Source organism: Solanum verrucosum, unplaced genomic scaffold (assembly GCF_900185275.1).
Source record: "Solanum verrucosum unplaced genomic scaffold, falcon-dt-bn FXZP01000016.1, whole genome shotgun sequence".
Classification (NCBI taxonomy): Eukaryota; Viridiplantae; Streptophyta; class Magnoliopsida; order Solanales; family Solanaceae; genus Solanum; species Solanum verrucosum.
Genome location: NW_026020243.1, coordinates 100728 through 112839, shown reverse-complemented (window position 1 = coordinate 112839; position 12112 = coordinate 100728). Strand labels below are relative to the sequence as shown.

General features: G+C 31.4%; 2 protein-coding genes and 1 long non-coding RNA gene across 3 annotated transcripts in view; 1 reads left to right on the top strand and 2 right to left on the bottom strand.

Annotated features, from left to right (window-relative positions):
• Nucleotides 1-3625, top strand: part of LOC125832979 (uncharacterized) — a 68314-nt gene extending 64689 nt beyond the window's left edge. The window contains exon 2 of the long non-coding RNA XR_007443279.1: nt 3498-3625. This is a non-coding gene — a long non-coding RNA (uncharacterized LOC125832979). The remainder of the gene's footprint in view (nt 1-3497) is intronic.
• LOC125832956 (putative disease resistance RPP13-like protein 1) overlaps nt 1-3996 on the bottom strand; it is a 72126-nt gene extending 68130 nt beyond the window's left edge. The window contains exon 1 of the mRNA XM_049512125.1: nt 2601-3996. Within this exon, the coding sequence (XP_049368082.1) occupies nt 2601-3996 (1396 nt within the window). The remainder of the gene's footprint in view (nt 1-2600) is intronic.
• The window catches only part of LOC125832955 (putative disease resistance RPP13-like protein 1), a 172074-nt gene that overhangs the window by 85250 nt on the left and 74712 nt on the right, over nt 1-12112 (bottom strand). The window lies entirely within an intron of this gene.

Below are 12112 nucleotides of genomic sequence, written 5' to 3'. Positions count from 1 at the left end.
CATCCGACAATTTAAAAATGAATATGAAGAAGCTTGAAATTTGGAAATAGTCATTTTTTGGAAAAATTTAAAATCTGGAAATTTGGCTAAGTGTGGAAATCAGTGAGTTTTTGGCCAACTTTGAGCAGTCATAACTCCTAGCTCAGGATGATTTAGGAGTATTTCCAGTTATGGTTTCGAAGCTTGTGGAACGATCTTTCCAACGCCACTGAGTTTGCTCGATTCCGAGTTCGTATGAGCGAGTTATGATCTTTGAAAGTTGGGCAGTTGGCAGGGATTCCGTTCCGGAAATTTAAGGGCATTTTGGTCTTTTCACAAATAATTTCTTTTGAGCTTATATTGTTGTATTAGGCTGATATTTGGATCATTTTGTCCCATTTTGAAAGAGAAAGAGTTAGGGTTCAAGAGAAGAAGAAGAGAAGAAGGAGAAGAAGAAGAGAAGAAAGAGGAGATCAACAAGATTTGTCAAGATCATTGTGGATTTTCGTCGGGGGTGATCCCTATCAAGGTATGTGAGTCTTTAGTGTGGGTTTATCCTTTCCCCCCACATACCAAGCTCGTTTTTATGATTTGAGAAGAGATTGGATTTGTTGTTGAAGTTGTTAGTTGTTGTTGATGTTGTTAGTTGTGTTGTTGAAGTTATTGTTGGTTGTGGGACAGGATTGGGCTGTGTATTTGAGTTGTGACCTATTGTATATTGAGGGATTTTATGATCCTTAGTGTTGGTTGGTTCATACCCCCACACACCAACTCGTTTTTAATTCCAAGAGAAGATTTATTGGTTGTTGAAGTTGTAGTGGTGTTGTGTTGAAGTTCTTGCTGATTTAGTACAGATTTCTGGCTGTGATTTTTGAGTTGAATCTATTGTATAATAAGGGTCTTTATGATTCTAAGTGTTGCTGCTGAAACCTTGAGGTTGAGAGGGTTTAGAATTGGAAAGAAACAAGGGGAAAAAGTCGGATTTTTGGGGAAAAAGGGGCTGGGCTGTTGCACCTCTCCTAGTGCCAAGGACACCAATCCTTCCCTTTCATTCACCATTTCTTTTTTTATACATGTTCCTAGGTATTATACCTATGTTTCCTAGTTGTTTCCAACACTCCAAGGTACTTCCAAAAGTCAAGTAAAACTACAAGTCAAGTGAAGTTAGTTTCCAAGTCAAGTGAAGTTAGTTTCCAATTCAAGTGAAGTTAGTTTCCAAGTCAAGTGAAGTCAAGCTTAGAAGTAAGTAAGTCAAAGCAAGTCTTTAAGGTTTTCCAAGAGTCTTCATTGAGCGTTTTAACTTCATTCTAAGGCTCAAGTTCCAAGTTAAGTATTGAGTTTCAAGTCAAGTCAAAAGTTAAGAGTTTCATGTTAAGTTAAGAGTTTCACATCAAGCCAAGAGTTCAAGTAAAGTAAAGAGTTTAAAGTTGAGTTCTTTTCTCAAAGTTATTAGGGAACTATGTATTCCCAAAGAAGTTTTAAAGAAATATTTTTTTTACATTTAAACAAGGTTGGAAACTGAGATTTCCAAAAGAGCCTTCGGGTTAGTTTTTGAGTATTTATCTCATATCAGCAGGAATAAATATGTTTTAAAAACATAAGAGCCAGTACACTTTTGGGAGTAGTATCGAGCACCGAATTGGGGGAGCGTTCAAAGAACCCACAGCCCCCATAGAACCATGTTAGCCACCATGGGTAGAAAAGGATCATACTTTTTAGATGAATCCTTTTCAGATTAGACTAGTGGATCCATTAGGCAGTTCAGGTCTTATGCTTTTGGCCGGGTATAAGATGCTCTGGCAGCGTGAGGACGATCGCTGTATCATCACTATAGCTCTTATGTGATGGTTGTCGGTTAGAGAAACTCCCACAGCAGTTATTGTATTTTTCATACACAGAGATTATTGTATTTTTATATACATCAGTTCATTGTATTTCTATATACATTTCAGGCTTATTGTATCTTTGTATACACACAGAGTTTATAACATGTTTTAAACAGTCTTTCTTTATATCACACTTGTTTTAAATTGTCTTATATTGAAGAAGTCAGTCAGGTTGAGTTGAGTTGAGCCAGGTAAGCTATTCAGTTTCTTCCAGATTTCCTTCTAGCCTCTGTTGCTTAGTTTTCCAGCTTGCATACTCGTACATTCCATGTACTGATGCCAGTTGGCCTGCATCGTTTGATGATGCAGATTCAGGTACCCCGGATCAGCATCCTGCACGTCGTTGATCCAGCTGAGCACTCCAGAGTCAGTGGTGAGCCTCCTTGCATTCCGGAGGACTCAATTATTTTGTGTTCTTAGTTTTTGTTTTATTAGGATGTTGCGGGGTCTGTCCCAACATCCATCTCAGTATTTTAGAGGCTTCATAGACAGACAGTCAGTCAGTTAGTTTTGAGTCTCTCATCTATATATATATGTAAATATTCTATTTTGAGATTCGAGTTGCCTTTATGGCCATATTTTATAAGTTAAGTTGTTTTGTAATATTGCATTGCATTGAGTTATTCTGTTGAGGTTTCCGCTGAGTTAAGAAAGCCAGGCCAAGGGTTCGCTTGGGGCCAGAAATGGTCTCCGGGTGCCGGTCCCGCCCAGGGTGTAGGCTCGGGGCGTGACAGTATTGGTTAGCTGAATGCAACTGCTGTACAAGACCATTAGCAATCCAGAGGTGAATAACTTGTTCTTTGCAAAATAGATAGTCTTTCGGATATATTGCACAAAAAGCAAAACACCGCTTCAAATGTGGAGGAAGATCATTGTAGCTCAACATCAACGCTGGTAAGATTCCATTCGGATGATGTGGCAGCTCCCATATCTCACTTCTTAAAATGTCTGTCCACTCATTCACCTCGAATTTGGAGCGTAAAATGCCAGCAAGTGCCTTTAGAGCTAATGGCAATCCTTTGCATTTATGTGAAATTTGTTTTCCAACCTCTTCAAGTTCTGGATGTTCCTCAGGATCCCTATTTTCTAATGAATGCTGTTTGAATAGAGCCCATGAGACTTCACTAGACAGAGTCCCCACATTGATTGCCCCACTACCCATCATCAAGGCAACACTCTCCTTACGTGTCGTCACAATAATCTTACTTCCTACATCTCCTTGTACAAAAATATTTCTCAAGTCATCCCACTCTTTATAGTCATCATTCCACACATCATCTAGGACAATAAGAAACTTTTTTCCCTTTAAGCTTTCCTTCAATTTGACTTGAAGTTGATTCAGATTGTTATCAACCGTTAAACCAATTTCTTGAAGTAACTCTTTTGTTATTCTGAGAATATCATATGGTTCAGACACACAAATCCAAGCTTTCAAATCAAAATGTTTTTTCACACTCTCATCATTGTAAACAGCTTTAGCAAGTGTTGTCTTGCCCACACCCCCCATTCCAACAATAGGAACTACAGTAAGATTTTTTCCATTTCCATTCTCAGACAACAAACGGTCAATCAATTCCTCTATTTCATTCTGCCTGCCTAAGATATCAGATTCATCAACCAAAGAAGTTGAAGATTCCCTTTTTTCTTGTTTACCGGAATCAAGATACTTTGTTAGATCAAGGCGACCAATTTGCTTTTCCAACTCCTCCAATGTTTCAATGGTGTCTTCCAACTTCTCCTTTATGTTAAGAAAAAAATCATCACTAAAGCATAGGTTGCAGTCATTTACCTGTCGATTGCTTGTTACTCCAAGATACTGATGCTGACCTTCCACCTTTAGTCTCAAAACCTCATAATTGACTTCTTCAATTAAGTTTTCAGCGCCGTCCACAGCATCTTTAAGCTCATTAAGCCACTGGCTCACGTATTGATTTGATGCTTGCTTATTCTCCGCATCACTTAACACAGCCTGAAGGCCAAGCAAAGTCATCCTCAGCTTCTTTAAGAGCCGAACATCACGCTTGTCCATCTTAAACATGTTGAGCAGATCACCGTTAGGAGCAAGCCTATCAAAGAGAACATTCAAAGCTGAAGAGAGAAATGCACCACCAACTGCTATGCCGATCTCCATTTCTGAAACCTGAAAAACAAAACAAAGAATCACAAATTGGTTTAATATTTCTACTAGTAAGAGATTGAATTTACCTGTTGAATGCTAGAGCAATATGCAAACAATATACTGACTGTCTGCTAATTAATTTGCAATTGTTATACCAATTTTGGAGAATGACTTTTCTCTCTTAGCTGTTTCCTTCTTCACTTTGAGGCATATATATTAAAAAACTAAAAATAACAGAACTTGTTATATTTTAATTGAATCAAACTTGTAACTTTTGGCTTGATTATCAAATTCCATACAATAATAATAAATTATTGGTGGACACCACCATTATATAAAGGCAAATGAGTAAATTATAAGTAGTGGTTATAACAAATTGTTTTTTAAATAATTTTTCGTAGAAGATGCCTTTTTCAAGTTGAAATTAATGTGTTTTAAAAGTATTCCTTTTATAATTTTCTCTTTATTCGATGAAATCAAATACTATGAAAAGATAGCCCAAGCAGAAAGGCACCCTCTTTTGCTCTAGCAAAATAAATTCACTTTTAAAGTACTTGTGTATCATAGGTTGCCACAATATATTCGACTTTTCGGGATAAGTTCAGACGGATTTTATGTCTTTTCCCTGTTAAGTATTTTGTTTTCTTCTATAACATAAAAAGTCAAGAGGAAATGACTTCTTGCATATTTCTTTAATCAATAACCACCAAATAAGCTCTAAACGTCAAATATTATTAAGGTGTGTAACAATAGCAATCATTCATTATAGCAGCCAAAAAGATGTCCGTCACTATAAAGAGGTCCAACTTTGTCTTTCGTAACTATACTAAACTAACTTCACTTGTAATCTCAATCCTGAACATTCTCAAGGACAACATAGCAATATTTGTTGCTTCAACTCAACTATTAGATCATATACATAACTTGAAATAACATCACTTACTATATATACATACAAAATAAAATTCCATCTGCTGCTACAAACTCGCGCACAACAGAGCAATGTTGAGGATGGAAGTACTACCAAACTCGTGGACGACACCATCTGGACATACGAACTTGACCTTGTAGCACTGCTGGTCTAAATGCAGGTTCAGCATTTCAAGCCAAACGTTTTAAGCAGTCATTCTTTGAGTCTGAGGAGCACATTTTAGACATACAGATGGAAGGAATTCTCACGATCGACATGTTTACCTGATAGAGACCACAACAGTTAAAATTACTCAAACACAAAATGATAGAATGGGCATTTGAGCAATTAAGTTTCTCAATTTTGAAGTGCAGCTGTAGCAGTTTTCAGAGTTTCATACACAAAAATATCCTATTTTTGCTGAGAATGAAATGCCTACCATTCTTTCGGGAGATGGAAGGAATTCTAGCATTGGTTCTGGTGGCAAACTTCAGCTAATCTCGATGAGGAATAACATTGTATCTTGGCAGAGAAACTGATCAATCGAACCTTGTACTTTGTTGAGCTGCTGACAGAAGAGAAGAAAATAGAATTGATCTTAACGTGCTATAGGAGAAACTCCTTGTACAAAAGTTTGCTCAATATTTCCTTCTCAGTCTGATAAAAGAAAGTAATAGTGTCAAATTCCAGCGAAAAGAGAAAGTACCTTTCTGCACCTACATTCTTCTGATCGATCACAGTTGAGCTGATATTTGCCTATTCAAAAGTTAGCATGTGCATTACTCTAAACCACTTCCTCCTTCCGCAACTTATTGTGATATGTTGGAAGAAAACCTGGAAGTAGTCCAATAAAGTGAAAACTATTAAAGCTGGCGAACTTGGTAAAACAATTGAATGTTAATACAGCCAAACATTAAACTAGTAGCATCAAATCTATAGGCTGACTAATCCTTCTACTGCAAGCAACTACTCGGAGGAAATCAAATTTGAACTGTACAATAGACAGAGCTTGTGTCCGCCTCAGATATAACAAAATCAAACATATATTAAATTTTCACAAATATCAGTTCTGATAGTTGATAGCACTGGATAATTTCATGGAAAAAAGAAAACGACTAGTCCTTTTAACGAATTATATCCGGAATATAAACAACTTAATATCACAAAACCTGATAACGAAAAATTAAATCAATTAATAGATAATATATCTAAAGTAGAATATAAATATATTCAATATTTAAAATTACAATGAATAACGAGAATAACGATTATAGACAAAAACTTAATGAAATAATTATAGCAAAGAGACAAGAATTAGCACATAGGCAAAGTAGACTTAACAGTAATATATTTGCAGGAATTTGTCACAAATCTATAATAGCACAAAGAAAGACTATTTTATATCTAGAAATACAAATAAATAATTTAGAATATAAATTTCAACACAATCTATAAATGAATGAGGAAGAATACGCAGTAGATGACAAAACATATGAAAACTATGACAGATTAAAAATAAAGATAATATTTTCTAATCTAGGAAGAATATATAAGAAAATAGGTGACAATATAAGCCTAATGTTAGAAAAAGAAACGGTAAAACTAGAAGATAGTTTAACTGCTATGATAAGAATAACAAAAGAAAATGAAGAAATAGATAGAAAAACGAAAATTGAAAAAATAAAACAACAAGCAAAAAAGGAGGTACAACAATTAGAAGAAGTAAAAAATACCAAAATAATAGAGCAAGAAAAAGAGCTAGCAATATTAAAAGAAATGTATGAAATAAAACAAAAGAAAAAGAACAAAAAACAAAATTAACAAATGAGATAATTAGATTTAAAGAAAAATTGCAACTAGAAGATGAATTAGAAGAAAAAGAAAAAAATAACCAAGATAACCTACCCGAAATAAGAATTGATGAAATAAACGACGATGATCTAGAACAACATTCGGAAACAAGCGAAACATATACGGAACTTTTAGCAAACATAGATAATACAAAGAATTTAGAAGTAAATACAGGAGACGACATGGACGAAAAACCTAGCACATCAGAAGTAAAAAACCCAAAAAATTTTAATCTAAAATATTATAATGAAAACTATGAACAATTTGATAAAGAAAAAACTATATGGTATAAAAGATTAAATAAAAAATAGACACCTAAACCAATGACTGAACGACATGATTTTTTAGATTTAGATTGTGTAGCAGATATAAATAAAACAATCCAATTATGGATGAGATATATATCAAAACAATTAATAGATAACAAATTAATAATAACAGAAACACCAGGATATATAGAAAGAACACTTATAGGAACAGTAAAATTATGGCTACAAAATTTATCAGATGAAAGTTAGAAACTCTAAGAAGTAACAAAAAATTTGATGGTGACATAGCTACTACAACTATGGAAATATTATATAAATACGAAATAGCTATAAGAAATGAATTTAGTAGTATGACAACAGAAGTAGAAGAACAAAATAAAGAAAAAATCATAAACCGGAATCTAATGACAAAATTAGCAATATGTAACATGTGTTATATAGATGAATATACATGTGCATTTAGAGAATACTATTATAAAGGAACATATAGCATAGACGAAAGTAAAGAAATAAGAAAATTATATTTTACAAAATTACCGGAACCTTTTAATTCAAAAGTAATAAAAAGCTGGAATGAAGCAGGATTAACAGATACCTTAGGAGCTAGAATAAAATTCTTACAACGATGGTTTATGGAACTATGTGAAAAACATAAAGAAGAAATAAAAATGGAAAAAATATTAGTAAAAAACTTGGCATGTTGCAAAAATAAAACAGCACCTCAATTTGGTTGTACGGATAGGTATTATAAAAATAGAAAAAAATATAATAAAAAATACAGATCAAAATATAAATATAAAAAACCAAGACTACAAAACCAAAAGACCATATAGACCAAAAAGAAAACTAACGGAATGTACTTATTATAACTGTGGAAAATTAGGACATATAGCTAGAGATTGTAAATTACCTAAAAATCCAAAGAAAGAACAAATATCAGAAATAATAATAGACGATGAAAAATATACACAAATAGAGTACGTAGATTATGAATTAGAAAGCAATGATAGTATATATGAATTATCGGAAAATGAAATGGAAAATAATCCAGTAATAGAATCAGATAATGAATACAATATCAATGACTAAAAAAGATATACAAATAATAACTAAAGAAAAATATCAAGATGAAGAATCGGCAGAACAAAAAATAATATTTGATAATAATATATTTGAACAAATAAAAGGAAAAGAATTAGACCTAAGCGTAGCAAAAATATTCGAAATACCAACAATAAAAAACTGGTTTAAACGACAAAAAGAAGAATATTATGTAGTAAGTCAAAGATAACATATCATAGATTGCAAATATACTAAAGGAAAGGCCAAAATACCAATAATAAATAAACGAATAATAAATAAAGAAATACAAGATATTAAGGCTAAAAATCCAATTAAATATGTACATTTAGGAGGAACAGAAATACTAATAAAACTATGTTTTAGAGAAGGAATAGATACACCCATAGAAATATACTTAGCAGATGATAGAATTATACAACCAATAGAAAAAAGTATAATAAGTGCGGTAAAGGTTAACCTCATATACTAAAAATTTTAATTTATAATAAGTGTTAATTACTCAGTAGCAATAAATGATAGAAATATAGATAAATCATTAGTATTATATTGGAGAATGTCAGGAATAGAACTAGCCCCGGGAAGTAAAATATTTACAGCTAGATGTAAAAACTTATATGTTTTAACGACAAAACATAAAATAACAACAAAAAATAAAAAAAATAAAATAAAAATAGAAAATCCTTTTGAAAGAATAGTCACAGTCATAGACAAGAATGACTATAGTTATAATGAAATTGACATAGAAGAAGATTTAGAAATAGTAAAAGAAAGATTAAGTACATCAAAAAGAACAAACATGAACTGTGAAATACCACAAATCTCATAAAAAATGAGCACCTCAAGAAGAATAGATAAAACTCTACAAAAATCAATGGAAGAAGAAATAAAATCACATCATTACTACATAACAGGAATAATGGAACAACGAAAATATTTAATATTAATAGATACAAGACGAGAAGATGAAATAATAACTATTGAACAATCATGCCCCGAACTACCAAAAGCACTAACGTATACCGAAGAAACTACAGAAAAGGAAATAATCATTGGAGGAGTACCAATAGTGATAAAATTCAAAATATATCAAGGAGATGAACATATCATTTTAGGAATAAAATGGCTAGAACAAGTAAAACCATATAATCTAGAAGACAAACAGTTAACAATAAATTATGAAAATAAAAGAGTAATAATAAAAAGGACTTTAGTATAATAATAATATGAAAATATATATACTTGCAAAGATAATAATAGAAGGATATTACAACCGATATTATACACCAATGATAGATACGGGAGCAGAAGATAATATATGTAAATACAATTGTTTACCAGAAGATAAGTGGAAAAAATTAAAAACACCGATAGTAGTAACAAGATTTAATAATGAAGGAAGCATGATCACATATAAGGCAAAAAATATAAAAATACAAATATGGGATAAGATATTAACTATAGAAGAAATATATAACTTTGAATTAACTACAAAAGATATGCTATTAGGAATGTCATTTTTAGAAAAATTATATCCACATATAATAACAAAAACACACTGGTGGTTCACGACACCGTGTAAACAAAAAATAGGAGCAAAAGGAGTAAATAATAAAAAACGAAAAACAACAGAATGGATAAAAGGAAGTGAAAAAATTACACAAAAATTAGAAAATATAAAAGAAGAAGACCCTAAAATAGAATTAATTATATTCTGTATAGATAAAGTAAAAATAATTCAAGATAAGTTAGAATTATTATATAGTGAGGATCCTCTACAAGGATGAGAGAAACATAAAACAAAAGTAAAAATTGAGCAAATTGATAATAATAGTATAATAACCCAAAAACCATTAAAGTATAATTTTAATGATTTAACCAAATTTAAGATACATATAAATGAATTACTAGAAAAAGGATATATACAAGAAAGCAATAGTAAGCACACAATCCGGCATTTATCGTAAATAAATATAGTGAACAAAAAAGAGGAAAAAGCCGAATGGTTATTGATTATAGAAACTTAAATGCAAAAACTAAAACATATAATTATCCAATACCAAATAAAATACTAAAGATAAGACAAATACAATGATATAATTATTTTAGCAAATTTGATTGTAAATTAGGATTTTATCACTTAAAACTAGAAGAAGAATCTAAAAAACTAAGAGCATTCACTGTACCACAAGGATTTTATGAATGGAATGTATTACCATTTGGATATAAAAACGCACCAGGTAGATATCAACACTTTATGGACAATTACTTTAAACAAATAGAAAATTGTGTAGTGTACATTGATGATATATTATTATATTCCAAAACACAAGATGAACATATAAGATTATTAGAAAAATTTATACACATCATAGAATATTCAGGTATAAGTCTAAGTAAAATGAAAGCAGATATAATGAAAAATCAAATAGAATTCTTAGGAATACAAATTGATAAAAACGGAATAAAAATGCAAACACATATAGTACAAAAAATAATTAACTCAAATGAACAACTAGACACAAAAAAGAAATTACAATCATTTTTAGGACTAGTAAATCAAGTAAGAGAATACATACCAAAATTAACAGAGAATTTAAAACCATTACAACAAAAAATAAAAAAAGATATAGAATATCAGTTTGATAAAAAAGATCAAATACAAATACAAAAGATAAAATTATTATGTAAAAACTTACCTAAACTATATTTTCCGGATGAAAACAAAAAATTTACTTATATAGTAGAATCAGATGCGAGTGAAAAAAGTTATGGAGGAATATTAAAATACAGATATGATGGCAATACGATAGAACATCATTGTAGGTATTATTCAGGAACATTTAATAATACAGAAATAAAATGGGAAATAAATAGAAAACAATTATATTTAGTGTATAAGTGTTTATTATCATTTGAACCATATATTGTATATAACGAATTTATTATAAGAACATATAATACACAAGTAAAATGGTGGCTAACAAGAAAAATACAAGATTCGATAACAACAAAAGAAATAAGGAGATTGGTATTAAATATATTAAATTTTACATTTACAATTGAAGTAATAAAAACTGATAAGAATGTTATTGCAGATTACCTATCACGACAAAGCTACTCAGACTGAGACTGAGGAAGAAGATACAATTGAAAAGATACTCAAAGCCATTACTACACTTTGTACAAAAGTGGATAGTATGGACAATGAGATACAAAAGCTAAAGACTAATGAAGATAATCTGAAGTCCAAAGCTAGTCAACAGCATGACTATAAAAATGTGGAGCTACGTCGATCGGAAGACGGAAAAAACCCAGAGCTAAAACGAGACGATGGGAAACTCCTTAAAACCCATAATGTTTGTTTAAATACAGCTGCAGGTACAAGCAAATAAGTTAGCGATAAACAATATAAAAATGCGAACTTAAACCAGCTATTCGAAAAATCATTTACCCAAAAGACACCTAGACATATGTCCATAGAACCACAAACATCCACATACGCATATAGTGTGCAAAACCAAAATGAGAAAAAGACATATAACTACATCACACGAACCTATATCGAAAATATACACAAAATCCAAACTTATTTAAACCGCAATCTCAGATCAACTACAAAAGAACCAGACCAAGATTATTTGACACAAAAGTTACAAGGATATAACAAGCTAATTGCACGGCCAAAAACTAATGCTAATTTAGTAAGAATATGTTACAACTATGGACTGTTAAATACCGTATACACATACGACGGAGAAGAAGTTAGTGGAATACCAGAACTACACAAGGCATTCGTCACATACAAACGAGTTACAAAAGGAAATTTATTTTATATAAAATTCTATACAGCACCAGCGGAGATATTATATGAGGAAATAAAACCTCCAATACAGGTTATCAAGATAGGACTGACTAAAGATATGATTATACCCGAGGACATCGGACAACAAGAAGAGATATGCAAAATAGAGATACTAACTTTTTATGCCAACAAAAGAATAATTGGTATATCAAC